The sequence below is a fragment of the Eurypyga helias genome, unplaced genomic scaffold, assembly GCF_000690775.1.
Source record: "Eurypyga helias isolate BGI_N326 unplaced genomic scaffold, ASM69077v1 scaffold12280, whole genome shotgun sequence".
NCBI classification, from domain to species: Eukaryota; Metazoa; Chordata; class Aves; order Eurypygiformes; family Eurypygidae; genus Eurypyga; species Eurypyga helias.
Genome location: NW_010227691.1, coordinates 145,665 through 160,787, shown reverse-complemented (window position 1 = coordinate 160,787; position 15,123 = coordinate 145,665). Strand labels below are relative to the sequence as shown.

General features: G+C 35.5%; 1 protein-coding gene across 1 annotated transcript in view; it reads right to left on the bottom strand.

Annotated features, from left to right (window-relative positions):
- Window positions 1-214: 214 nt before the first annotated feature.
- Window positions 215-15,123, bottom strand: part of EPYC (epiphycan) — a 23,845-nt gene continuing 8,936 nt past the window's right edge. The window contains exons 4-8 of the mRNA XM_010157190.1: window positions 8,159-8,312; window positions 5,388-5,546; window positions 3,461-3,663; window positions 1,936-2,031; window positions 215-401 (exon numbers count right to left, since the gene is read on the bottom strand). Of these exons, the coding sequence (XP_010155492.1) occupies window positions 231-401; window positions 1,936-2,031; window positions 3,461-3,663; window positions 5,388-5,546; window positions 8,159-8,312 (783 nt within the window). The 3' untranslated portion in view covers window positions 215-230. The remainder of the gene's footprint in view (window positions 402-1,935; window positions 2,032-3,460; window positions 3,664-5,387; window positions 5,547-8,158; window positions 8,313-15,123) is intronic.

Genomic DNA, 15,123 nt, shown 5'->3' with positions numbered 1-15,123 from the left:
AAATATTTTTCCTGGTATTGCTATGAAACTTACAGCTGGGTAGATAATAGAGTTGTCTTTTAGCATTTCATATTATTCTTTGTATCTCAGTAATCAATTTAATTATTAATAGAAATATTTCCCAAATTAACAAGATTTAAAAAAATGCATCTTGCTTACTGTAGCAGTGATTTAATAATTTGTCTTTAAAGATTCTTATAGCGTATGGTGGTATTGGCTTCTGTTAAAGCTTAGATGAGGTTACCGACTGGCAAGCGGGGTAAACACATGTAGGCATAAGGTGTTCTGCTCAGGTTGATGGGATTGCCATCCAGTCTGATGTCTTCAAGTGCCCTACGTACATATGTAAAATCTTTCATTTTGCAGAAAGTGTCTTCATGCATCTCTTGAATATTGTTGTTCTAAAAAAAAAAAAAAAAAAAAGTTGTCAGAATACTTGTTTGAAAGCAGTCTTTTACTCTTTGAAGAACAATTTAGGGATGTATTCTCAATGCCTAGAGAGATACTTCTTTGAAACCAAGGGACCAGATTGTGACTGCAAGTCATCAACAGAAAAATGTCCCAGACGGGAAAATTTCTTGGCCAATGCAAAGCTTCACACTGAGTAACTCAAACCATGTAGCAGAGACAGGCTCTGCAGGAGGGGCTGGTAGAAGTATAGAGAACTTTCATTTCCGGGATCATACTGAAGAGCCTTACTAACACAAATTCAAACCAGCATAGGCCAGTCCAAAAATTGTAGAACCATAGCTATCATTCTAACAGCTTGATAAGCCTCAACCTGCAAAAGCACAAATCTGCAATTTGATATGTGACAGATTTCATTCCCCCAGGCCCTCTCACATTAGCTTAACCCACATCTGTATATATACAGGGAAAATGGAATACTTGGGGTTTATTCCTTTCATGTACATTCCTCTTATATACCTTGACTTCACTGAGCTTTTGTTCTTAAAGTGAACCATTTTCAACAATGAATTGCTATAATACAGTATTGTCAGAAATTAAGACTGAAAAGGTCATCTCCTAAAATGAGGGCTCTCTGAAAAGTCTTCCCTTCTCCATTCCTTTGCTAGTCAGAAATTGGTGGTGAAAAAATCCAGCTCACTAGGTTTGGCCTGTAGCACATAGCCCTGAATATTTATTTTATGAGCATGAGCAGGTGAAAAAAAATAGTCAGCTAGAAGGAAGAACATTTCTATAGACTTATTTACTGAAAGATAGAAGTCAAATTATGGACAGTACACCAGGACATTTATTCAAAGCTTTTTTGTTGTATTATGTATTAAACACTGACATCATCTGATAATTGAAACTGAGCATTGGTAAAAGAGGAGATGAAAGGAAAGAAGCAGAGATGGAAAAGGTTAAAACGAAGAAGTCAGAAACAAATGTATAGGTAAAAGCAAATATAAAAAATAGTAATATAGAAAGATGATGGATGGGATGTTCCAACACAGTCAAATGGAAAAGTTTGTCTGAAAAATGTTGGCAACTGGGACTGACATTTACTAAGAGAATGAAATGCACAGGTATAGGTACAACCAATATGTAAAGTAAGTTTCTTTGGATGTCTAAAAGTATTCCTGTTGGTCAGTATGTATGAGCAGTGTGAGGGTTTTCTGTCTTTTAAGTCTCTTAGACTACTGTTGCTCTTGACAGTGGATAACTTAACTTTAATCTGTACTAACAATCTAGTATTTTATGGTCAAAAAGTACTTAATTACAAATTCTAATAATTTAAGCTTAGCTGAGCTAAATTTTACTTCCTTTAAACGCTGCATTCACTCATTAATTGTATGTTTCCAATAGTTTGTTTAGTTAAGTAAGTACACTTCTGAATAAACAGAAGAAAAAAACCAGATAACAGTTACCCTTGCCAGTTTTACTTACTATCTGAACATGATATATCGAGTCATTGCCTTTGTAACTTACCTGAAGGTGAAGAGCTTGGAGGCTTTCTGGAAGTGGCAATGGAATGTGATCCAAATTATTGTCAGTGATGTAAAGATGCTGCAGTTCATGCAGATCCTAAAGGATGAAGGGAAAATGACAGGCATTTTTAAAAAACTCTAGCAAATACGTTTGAAATCTGTCACTGCAACGAGTACCGCTGGATACCAACACATTTTGTTGCAGCATGATATGGTTGGAAAGGCAGAAATGTAAAGAGTAACATAATTTCTTTGGCACAGGTTGAGAAATATTACGGTTAAAAATTAGATATTTGGATTAAAATAAAGGAAAAAAGTTCTTTGAAATGTCTAGAGACATAATAATTAGATATGTAATTTCACTGATGTTTTTCTAAAATGAAAATACTGCCTTGCTCAGGCATTACGCAGAAAGGCTTCCAATTCTGTATGTTTTCTTGCTTTTGTGACAAGCTTACTCAATTTTTCAGAAGTGCACTGGTGTTGAGGCAAATTATAACTGCAGAAGAAATGCCTGAGCTAAAAATAAATTTCTTATTCCATTTAGAAAAGTAAATCATTTTCTCCCTTGACTTAGTGGAAGAAACAGCTTCATCTGGTAATTATAACAACTGTAAGATAAACAGTTGTCTAAGTCAATAAGGCTCAGTAGACTATTCTCATTTTGACCCCTTTGTCCACATACAAGTTTTCATGGTACATAAGTACTTCTTTGAGCACACTGTCCTAGTTTTATTCCTACTGACAGAACTCTGAGAAATCAGGGTGAAGGTTATTTGGAAGTATGGAAGTCTTGATGTGGGGGACTGATTTTTGCCCATCATTCCTATTCCCAACATCTGCCTCATGTAGGGCTGGGAGAAAATATCTGATTCAGTAACTGCTGTTGGTTTGTCTTCCAAAGGAGGAATTCAGAGATGGCTGGTTCCAGCTCCCTTCTCACATGCAATTGAATAGAGCATATGAGCCAGATCTAACGTATCAAGCTAGTCTATAATCTATGATGACTTCAGATTTCATATGCCATTAGGAGCAGTACATTGCTGCTTCTCCCCACCAAAATTCTCAAGGAAGGACAACCGCTCAGAAGTTCCAATTTCCCTGCTTTTCCAGGTGGAAAGAAAGTGTATACATTTAATGAATACTCTAGCAAATTCCCATGTAGATACATGGCAAAGTAAGCTTGAAACACTGACGTCCATAGCTTTGTCCTTCCCTCTTGCGTACTTGTAAGCGAACATCAAGCAGCTTCCTGGAGTCTTACTAGTCATGTGGGTAGTGAGTTCATAGATACAAACATAATGTGCCATCACGTCTTGTGTGGATCTCCGTAAAGAATAATAAAAACAATTGTCATGTCCAACTGATAGTGCTCATACATCTTGTTTCATCTTTATAGATTGTCCAGCAGCCAGCACAGTCATGATGCTTATAAAGGTTTTACTGTTGTAGAGGGACACTTAGGCTGCCCTTCTGACCACATCCTTTGGAGAGAGGAAGAAAAGATTTTCCCATCAAACACTTACTTTAAATGCCTCACTACGTATTCCCTTGCGACCAAGCCTGTTCTTGCTAAAATCGATGAATGTTAAAGTAGGTGGTAATGCCGGGAGTTGCCTTATCCTGTTGTCACGGAGCACCAGCTCCTCAAGTTGGGGCAATCTCCGGAAGGCATCTTCATGGATCTCTGATATAAGGTTTGCAGTCAAATCAATTCTCTTTAAATTGTCTGGTAGAGAAATAATACACAAGTAGCATGTTAGAATGTATGTGCTGAAAGTTTTGAAAAAGGCAACTGGGTTATTTAAACTATAGGTGAAGCATCTTGAATCAGATCCATTCCTGACCCATGATGTTGCAGCTCTCTCTCTCTCTGTAAAATACAATAATCTGTATTTGAATAGTTTTCCTAAGAAAGGGGACCAACATCTCCTTCACATCCTGTTGACAATTGTCTATGTCATTCTTCATACATTTTTCAGTGCAAGATTTTAAAGTTATTAGTTATGAAATTTCTGTGTTCTGGGAAGCTTTCAAATGGTTATGTTGTGGAAAAAATAACTTTTAAAGGAAAATTGGTGAGGCACTGGAACAGGTTGCCCAGAGAAGCTGTGGATGCCCCATTCCTGGAAGTGTTCAAGGCCAGGCTGGATGAGGCTTTGAGCAACTTGGTCTACAGGACGGTGTCCCTGTCTATGGCACGGGGGTTGGAACTGGATGGTCTTTAAGGTCCTTTCCAATTTAAACCATACTATGATTCTATCTATGAAATAAACATATTCTCTTGACCTTGTTCCACGTTTCTTTATTTTCAGCATTTTTCTGTATGTAAGAAATTTGTTATATTAACTTTTTTCAAAACATACCCTAAAACACATTTTCCAATAAAAAAGAAAATTAGACTTTTTTTTGAGAAAAGAGAAAAATGTCTAAATATCTGTGTATTAATATGCATAAATTTTAAATGCTTTATTCTGTAGCTTACTTCTGTTTTCCACACAGAATGTTTCTCATGTTTATTTTATTACTTCATCCTTATGCTAGCAGTATAATTTAGCCTAAATAAATTTTCTTTCTTCTTAGTATTTGTTCCCCTTAGGTTTTCAATATACTAATTATGTTCCTTCCCAACCTTTATCTTGTTTTGAGTGAGCCAATTATTTATAATTTTCTTTCAGAAAAGGATTTTTGCATTCCCCTGAATTATTGTAGTAGCCTTTTTTTTTTTGGCACCAATTCCACACTTCTCATTGTGAAATCAATAACCATTATTTACACAAAGTTAGGTGTAAAACAAAGAATAGTGTGGCTGGATATTCAGGCTGGTGAGTGTATAGCAATACCTATACCTAAACAGGGTAGGCTTAACATTTCATGTAAAATCAGGTATCTTGAAGAATTTCAAATGGGAAATGTGAAAATATAAGCTCTCTAAATCACCAATTTTGGCCACTTTTAGGCCACAAGTAGTTTTGGATTAGTAGTTTTCATTTACTAAAGATTTTCCTAGATAATTCTGGAGTAAACCAATGAACATATACTTTGAAAGTGAATTTTAAAAGAAAAATTTAAAGGTAAAATTCCTTTCACACAGATACTTGCAAATATTTGAAAGGATGTCTACCTGAGAATTTTTCTTGTTTAGAAAAACTGTAATTTTTAATAGACTACAAAAGTTCAGTGTGGTTTGGGGTTTTTTCTACCTTTCTAAAAGCGAATTATGTAACAGCAAAAAGAAAGACATTGTTATTTCTAATAATTTAAAAATTTGACAGAGAGTCTGCCACAGAAGTATTGAACTTTAAGTTCAGAAGTAGCAAACCACTTTTCCATATATGCATTTATGTGTATAATACTACCATCATCAAACATTACATAAAATTAATCGTTGTCTTAGTGTGAGCCAGGAATAATAGAAATTAAAACTAATTACAACAATAGTACTATCCATACTTAAGTTAGCAAAGTCATCTCTGTTGATCTTCCTGATTCTGTTGTAGCGTGAGTAGAAATATGTGGTTTTCTTAGGCAATGGTGGAACAGCATCAAGCTCGTGATCGTCACAGTAGACTGTGGTGCCTAAGCATGTACACAAAAGGCAAGTGGGCAGACCTATCACAGGATTTAAAAGAAAACACTTTGTTACAAAAAATTATACAAAAATGATACATAAACTACTACAATTAAATACTTACCTAAGCATATAATGATAAGATTTTGTTGATGATAGTATTTACTCCCATACTGGGTTTTTTTTGCCTATGACTATTAGAAGTTCCTTTAAGTTGCTTTTCTGATACAGTGTTTCTCAGACTATAGAAATAGAATAGGTGACAGCAGCCAACAAAAGATCCATTTCCCCTAAAATGGCAAGAGTACACTTCCATCTAGATGGAGAAATAACTGCTGATGACTGAAATTTATTAATGCCCAAATTTGGTTCTGTAAATAATACTTTTGAATAATTTGTAAAGAAATTAATATTTTCATACAGAACTACAGTGAACCTCAATTCAGCACCATGAAAAATTTCTCTATCAGTCTGAGTTAGGAAAACTTGGAGAGCATGTAAACAAAACATTTATTTACCACCAGAAGTTCATGAAAATGAAAAATCAAGTTGTTTCATCTCAGTCATAAAACTGCATGAATACAGTGAATTCAGAAACCTCCTTTGATGATACATTTGAATTTGGTGAGAATTTTGACACTAAGTGATTTGTCTGAATGCAATTTTCAGTAGGAAAAGGTGTTAGTTACTATGCACCTTGAATTTTTAATACATCTTTACCTTGATTATGGGTATAAATCAGCCTATCTGTTTCTCAGCTTTTACTCCCATAGAAATACTGTTCTGTTTCATGTTTTCCTCCTTGTAGCAGATGTCTGGTTGTTTGTTCTGCTTACTTTATCAAATAGGGGCATAGTTAAGGAGTATGAAAATGTTTTTTCTTGCAGGTGAGTTTTTTTCTAGATAATTTGTGGCTACATGGAAGATGTGTCTTCTTAACCTGTGTCATTTACCAACAGGCAGCAGTAACTAACTGAAAGGTGGGCTATGTATATGGTGTGTTTTCAGGAAAAGTTAAGGAATCAGGGACCAGAGTATTCTTTTATTTGAGAATCTCTTCTTGAGCATCCCAGAATAACACATCTGGACACAGGAGATTTTTTTATACTTTCTCTACCTTCCTCCACAAGACATTTTCAATTAGTTTCAGGGAGTAAGCCTGACATAGGGGAAAAATAAATTGTCATACCTTGAACCATTCCAGCAAATATAGTCCTAAATGAATGTAGAGTTCAGGATGGCTGATGTTTTTTCAAAATATTGCAACACAGTATGGGAAGAGTTTCCCCTTCTCTCCTATTTGTTATACTGGAGGAGTGATATTTGTTACCTATGTCTGGTGTAGACTGAAAAAGGAGAGAGGTATGGGAGTGATTCATAAAGATATCAACAACAAAAAATTAACTTGGCCTAATGTTCCTGAGCCTTGTAGCCTTCTATCCAGTACAAAGCCAAGAACAGCAACAACATCTGACAAGAAAATATGTTGCTGAAAAAAAATACACAAAATAATCTTATTTGGTATGTTGCAGCCTTGAGCCTCCCATACATATCTTTAGTTGATGCGCTAGTTGATTTTCATTGAGTGCTCAAAAATGTTGACAGCTACAGAATTCCTAATACGTAATATTTAAGTGAAAAATTTTATAACAACCTGGAGATTTCAAAATTGAAGGAAATTGTCTTTTTTTCGAACTCTCTTGGGAAATTCTCATTTACTTTTTTATTTGTTTTAACATCAGTGTATATTTTTTTTCCCCTGGTCAAGGTTCAATTGTATTACGGATGAAAACAAGACTAGGAATGATTAATTTCTCCTCACTGAACACACAATTTTGGAAGGATGAACTATTTTTTTTTCTTTTTCTTTTTTCTTTTTTTTAATTTTACTTGTCTTCTATTGCACCCATTTATAATGCTAGGCATATTAAAAATTAGGCCTTTCCTGGATTTGTATGTTGAGCACCATACAACACAAAGAAACATCATAGCAGTGGTTAACTCTAGTGAGTTTCAACTACAAGAGTTTTGAGATGCTGCCAACAAATGCCTATTATTAGCAGCACAATGTTTGTGTGGGAGAGGGACAGATTGTGTTTTACAGTTTTTGTTCCTCTGTGTGGAAAGTTCTTATTTCAATATAGCTAGTCAGAAGAACAGAAAATAAGCCTCATGCAACATTTCTAAATAGTTCCCTTTCCTTAAGTTTCGTAGTTCTAATTTTCATGGTCAAAAATTGTTCAACATTTTAATTATATTTTGTATACATTTGTAAAAATCATGTAACAAAACATTAGAAAATAAAAATAATTGGTCATGATTTTGAAATTTAAGTCAATAAAAATGTACTGGCAGTATTTGCCAACCATTAGCAAATTTTCGCAAGGTTGTAAGTGTTTAAGTTATCTATTTGAAAAAGATATTGTGTCACACAGTCATTTTCATAGTGAAATAGTGTGGAAACACTTTTGACTAGGCACCTGTTGTACCTCAGAGCATTCAAGATAGACATGCTATACCTCTCTATAGTAAGAGAGGTATAGAAATTATATACCTCCTCTTCAGTGAGGGAGGTAGACCTTCATAAGCAAGCGAAGAGGGTTCACTCAAAAGTAAAATTCAAATGCAAAACTCCTTTATCGTTCCTACTAACCATCTTGAGTTTGGGGTCCAAGAACTCCGGACCCCTGTGCTGAAGACCCATCAATTAATTTTGGCGTTGATGCTTCTTCCTCAGGTTCTTCTGTCAATGGTGTAGAAGAATAACTCTCTTGAATTATAGAAGGTAGTGCTGTCCCAATCTCTGTCTAGGGAAAAGTAAGAGGGCACAGGAGATGTTACTGTTTACTTCCACTGACAGCTTTTTCTCTTCCAGTAATTCATATTCTCCCACTAGAGGTCATATATGCTCTGAGGTTTAGTGCTTGAGCTGCATTTTTCTGGCAGCTGTAATGAATTCTGATGATGTGTAAACAGTTTATGAAACTCTGACATGTTTATTCACTTTTTATCTCAATGCTTTAAACATTTTGTTGTATGCACACAGGCACACTGCATCTACTTTATTAGTGAGAATATGCACTAACAAAATGTTTTTGTTCACATTAATTTAAATTAGATTTGTGATAAAAATTGATATATTCTGTGTAACAAATGAAAATTTGCTGTGAAGCATCAAAAAGACACAAATCATTTGACCGTAAAATTGTAAATTGTACCAGCATAACTCCAAACCCAGTGTAGCTGGGAAGGCTGTGTTTTAAGAACACTAACATACTTTAAAAATCATATTATGTAAGAATTCTGAAGTCTAAGTTAATGTTCTATTTGTGAATATGTTGGCAGTGTTTTTGTCACTTTTTTCTTTTTTTTTTTTTTTCTTGAATCTGTGTAACAGAAGGCTCTGGTTAGTTTCATTCATCACTGGCTGCATTATGTAGTATGAAAAATTAAGAATATAAATTAAAAATGTTAGATAAAAATATTGATTTAGAAAAATCCTATACAATTTGGCAGATTCTTTCATGGAACCAGAAACTATATTTTTTTTATCTCCACTCAACTTAATTAGTCAAAGCAGTGAATTATATTGTGTTAACTCTGATTTTAAAGATGCATTCTGTTGTTTATGCTGTATAAGAACTTCAGGATTCAAAGGGAGAGACAGAAATTTTCTTGAATCCTATCACCCCTCATAAAAAGAGTATTGCAGACTTGCCAGGCTTGTTGCAGAGTGGCCTATGTTTGCACAGAGGCAGAGTGGTTTACTGTAATCACTGAGAATCCACTTTAGTTGTGTGACCTTTGCAATTTATTTTGTCACTGTACCTGTGCTAATATTGTTTGACCATCTCAGGGCCTCCTTTGAAAATACACCTTTTTTTTTTTTTTTTTTTTTTTAAATCCCTGACAACGGATTAGTGTCCTTAAAGGGCCTTGCACACCTAAGGTACTCTTTAGAACTTAGGTAATACACCACCTCTGTGGGTGTTGCACCCCCTGTGCTGCAGTTAACACTTCTTAAGCAATATCTAAGGCATGATCAAAAGTAGGAATTTTGTCACGGTATTTTTATCCCAAGCATAAAGGCACAAAAGCCTAAAATTATGCTCTAATAAAGATTTTCGTCCACTGCAGCCTTCTAGCACAATACTGCCATAAAACTATTGAATATTGATATTTATACCTGACCAAGCATCTACTGTTTTGAAATCAGTGCTGTTTTGCTGTTCCCATGGCGAACTTGTTGTTGAAATCACTCACACTAGTGCTCATATATTCTAGTTGGAAAAGACAGGTAAAAGTAGATTGCATCCAAACTGGACAAGTGGTTAGAATTTTTTAAATTAGGTTTTCCAGGTACACCATACAAGCTAAAGATACTAACACACCTGAGATCTAGGTACCAAGCACAAGCAAAGTTTTTGCTATATTCTAATCTCTTTTTGAATCTCTTAGCTTAACTATATAATATTCAACAAATAGAGTTATTTTTGTCTTATTATTCCTGGATGATATAGATTTTAAATATACTTCAGTGAAATACCAATATTCATTCATGTGAGTGTATATACTTACCACAATTTTAGAAGAAAACACTTCAAAACAGACTCTGAATCTTGCAATGTAGCTATATATCATTACTAGCACTATTAAATATTATGATCCTGGACTGCATGAGAACATCTAAATAATCATCTAAACCCCCCTTTTTGCTCAGAAATTATTTGGTTTTAAGTTATATAGGGGCCATAGTTTCAAACATGTTGCATCAGTTAGTTTCCCTGAAGATGGAGAATATGGAAGCAAGGAAAAGGAGGAAGCATTCTGAACCTCACAGACTCAAATTTTAACTGACCGCACTTCAGATTCTCTGTATATTCTTTAGCTGTATTCCAATAAGTGATAGACACTATTACTAAGTAGGGTTTATGGATAATTACCTGATAAAGTTACTAGGATCACAACTTTGCAAAACACATTGTGATCAAGTGAGCAAAATGAACTTCAGCTGAACTATGACTGAGTAACCTGTTGGTGTAAGAGTAAGGATGTACCTTGTTGCTTTGTGCAGACAAATACATAACGTTCCCATCTGAAGCACTGACAGTAAGACAGCTTAACCAGGAATGGAGTTGGGGACAAATCAAAAGAAGACATTGGGAACAAAGGAAATAGGACAGATGTTCTCCAAATGGAGGAAGCCTAGAGGGAGAGATGCATTCCAGACTTATACTGACCCAGACTAGTACTGCACTAAAGTGCTTGCACATGCGGTCTACTTCACCAGTTTTGTGGAAATGAGATGAAAGTCACTGTCCTGAACTTTGGAACAAAATCCAGAGATTTTGAGACCTGTTAACAGCTTTGTATGTATCTTTTGTGGCAGAGAAGAGCATTTTCAAGATACAGTTTGTAAAGAGTCTTCAGACCTAAGATAATGTTCCTTTCACTTGACATGAGATTTGGGTCATCTACACTGACTTCCACTTCTCTGAATATTTGAGGGCATACTCTATGGAACTTAGTAGCTTGGGATTTATGACTTGCTTTATGCTTTCTGAGGTGTTCTTAGTTGATAAATCTCAGTAGCTGTTTGGTACCAAAGCAGAGGTGTTAACTTCTACTAAGACTATTTCTAGACCTTTATCTCTCTCTTTTATTACAGGATATTATCTGGTTTTGGAGGTGCACAGTTGGAAGTCTCCTCATAGTTTCCTTTCCAGTGTGCTAAATCTCAGTTCTAGAGAAACTGTTCCGAGAAGTTAGCATCAATATCTATTCAATCTCCTGCACAAGTCGTGACTGTCATGAAAAATATCAATTATAAGAGTGAATTTAATGATGTTGCCATTTTTTACATTGGTAACAGAGTAGGAGTTCACTGATACATGTGTATTACATACCAGACCCAGAGTGTGAGTAGTATTTGCTGGTATGCATAGGTTGGACTTGAACCAGTAACCTAAAGGTAAAAGTCTGTTTTCCATTATCGGTCATCTGATCCATGTAGCTTTCTAATTTCTACATATTTGATAAATCATGCAAGATTGTAACAAGACAAAGATGTTGGACTATATAATGTACCGAATGATCCTTCATCTTCCAGATGTTTGTTTATTTTTGGCAACATGCACTTTACTAAAATATTACAGCAGAAATTATTCTGTATCATTTAATGGTATTATTCTCCATGGGGTTTTGGGGGGCTTGGGGCTGGGGTTGTATTTCCTTTACAACTCTAAGTAATATTATTTATGAAAAATCATGAAGCAGGAAGAATATTGTAGAGAACTACAATAAACCATGTTTCTCTTTGCCAGTAGTTAAAAGTCTTCCTAGCCAAATTTAATACATGGAATAAGAAAACACTGAAAGGGAAACATGTCACCTACCTTTAGCCATCTAACTGTGGTTAATAGTTCCCTTATTCTGTCTTTAGAATCAGTCAAGGGATTTAGAGAATACCATTACAAAATATTAGCCACAGAGCATGCTGTAAGCAGAGTAATATTTTCTTAAGATTGCATGACGTATCTATTTCCCCCCTCCTGTATTTAGCCAATGTGACTACATTTACAAATTAAACTTTTTAATGTGGATGGCCAAGTTAGAGGCATGTTCAGACCAGGAAGTTGCAAAACTCAAGAGAACAGAAATCTGAACATAACAATGAGCGATAAAATACAACTGGTAAAAGTCAACTCATAACTTAGTCATCCATAAGTCAGGCAACTTTTCTAATACAGCAGAGAATGAGATGAAACTTCTGAAAAGCAGTTCCAGCCACTGACCGCAGATGTTTCTTTTAGGATGGTCTCTTTATCTATCTATCTCACCATTGGCTGAATAGGAGGCAAGACAAACAAAATGTTTTTTAAGATTAAAAACTGCTCAGAAGGCAAATCTGTGGGGAAAAAAAAAAAAGATGAAAGAGTATCTGTGGGCTAGGAGTCAGTAAGGCTGAAACAGACTAGAAATGTAGGTAAGAGTGACCTTTATGAGGATTATGGACATACATTATCTGTGCAAAGTAATAAAATAAAGAAAAGAAATAGATTTAAAGAGGTAAACAGCAAGGATGGATGCCATCAGTTGCCACATTTTACTTCTGAGGTAGTGTAATTCCAGTGGCAGATGTTTTGTCTATTGTTTTATATTTACACCTTTTATGATCAAAGTTGATATATTACATGTAATAAATTTAAATCCATACCAGAATCTGAAGTGTGTCCTCTTTCAGTGCTTCTTTTACTGCAAACAAATATATTTAAAAACACAAACAAAATTTCAGAACTTAAGAGACATTATAAACATGAAGGGACAGTGTACCACACACTGACCCAATCAAAAGGAATTAGTTTCCCTCACAGCTGCTCTGAAACTACCAAAGGCTTACAGGAAAATGTCTAATTATGGTAGAGGTTTTTGGTTTGTTTTCCTTTCCAAAAGTGGCTTTTACTTGTTTCTTCTTGAATTTTGCATTTAAGGTCTTCTTTTCTCCTATTTTTCTGTCTTAAAAATAAATAATCTGTGAGCCATTACATGCTAATGCCTTAACTACTTAGATTGCAAATTCTGCAGCTCAGATAAACCGTCATTTTCTTGTACAGAGCTACATAAAAAAGTTGTGTGGAGAATTTGGTGCAATAAAACTCAAGGAGATCTTGGGGAAGGGGAAGGCGATATCTTTTTCCAAAATTTCTAAGTAAACAGATTTTACTTACTCACAGCCAGTCTCTCCAATTTTAATCATTTGTGTGTTCACACCCACATACCTAAACGTGTATGCCTGAGTGTTCTGGCCAGGATCACCTGTGTTCAACACACAAGACAAGGGACATAAGCTACTGTGAGTCCCTTTAGTGCCTCTGGGATTCTTGAGAAGTACTGAAAACTAAATTTGGGCAGGTTTTTCTCTCTTTAAACATAGGTCAGATCAGCTGTTATGTGGCAGCCTTTTTCCTTAGACTTTTGGATGCTCCAGCATCCATGAATCTTACACCAGGTTACTGTCCATTGCCTCTTTTTCCTCAGTGGGAATGTGATTTCATGATGGTTAACATGGAAAGGAATGGCATATATTGCTTTCTACAACCTTATTTACTGTCCGTGGTTGGATGAAGGGTCTTCACCGAGAAGTCATCTGCGCTGTGGCATTATCAGGGTGCAGGACCTTTGATTTTGGCATAAACAACACATTCTTTACTCTTGCTGCTGGGAATTGTACTGGAAGTGGTGCAGTCGGGTACAATGTCCTTTGTTATCAATGCTGGCCGTTCTTTTAACCCTTTAAGTCTTTTAAGATTTTTAAGTTATTTTTCTGTTTCTGCTAGGTCTCACACACACATGCATTAAGTTTCCGTTCATACTTCAGTCAGGCCCACCTTAATATTTAAGTTACTGAGCTGTAGAGTAGCAAACTGATTCTCTAGAAATTAATGTCTGTGGCATAATATTCTTAGAAAGAGAGGTAGTTTTTTCAGCACTTTGACCACACAATATCCTAAAGCTTGTCTCAAAAGCAAATGTATCTATGTCATGTCTGATTTTAGCTGAGTAAAATCATATATGTTGCACAGCATTGCTACAGAGATTTTACTTACTATTTCTCTTGTCTAAGAATGAAGAAATTTCATATAAATGGAGATAATCTGGATTTCCACGAGTACAAATGAAGTCAAAAGTTTTATTCCGGTTCTGTATTTGAAATTACAGATTTCATTTCTAACATACTGCTTTGAGGGCTATGTAATACCTAAGTTAGCCTACAGCAGATGGCTTTCTTTGGAACAGTGCTTAAATTTTGCAAGACATAAAATTTCAAAGAGAAAGATACCAATTTTAGAAATCGGAACAGGGTTCTGCAATATTCTAAGACACAAAAGGACTGAAAACTAGTCCAGGATATTTAATGAAGATTTCCACAAGAACTCTTGCTGATGCAAGCCAGAAAGCAGAATTACACAGCCAGACACACGAAGTTGGAGATCACTCAGATGACCAGACTATCTACAAGAAACTTTGTCAGCCCTCAGAATTGTGGTAAGGAGCTGCTCAGAGGCACTACCACTGCCACTGATGGGCTCGTCTTTGGGGTTCATCTTGGAGCGGGCTGGCATTGGCTCTGTTGGACACACGGGAAGCTTCCAGCAGCTACTCACAGAAGCCACACCTGTAGCCCCCTGCTACCAAAACCTTTCCACACAAACCCAAAACATTCCTACTTGTTCTGAACATGTAGTCTGAACTTTATGTCCGGGATGTATAGCTGCAGCTATTTTATTGACAGGTACCATTTCCCCTTCTGTTAATAAGAGCTAAGAAAGTGGAAGTTGAAAAGCAGAAATTGGAAGCTGGTTCAATCTTAAATCTCCTACAAAGAAAGCCAGAGCCAAATCCACTCCTAAGAAATAGCAAAATAAATTTTCAATGCCCAGTTTTCTGTGATGTCACAATAAGGATTATGCTGCTATGGTTTATATACAATTACTGCAGTACGACTTCTATACTATTTTTTTCATTAAAGTGAACAAAAAAAAGAGGTACAAGTCATTAAAAACAATAACTGTGCTAATACTGGTGGACAGGCCACCAAGTCTTTAAGCATCTAACAAG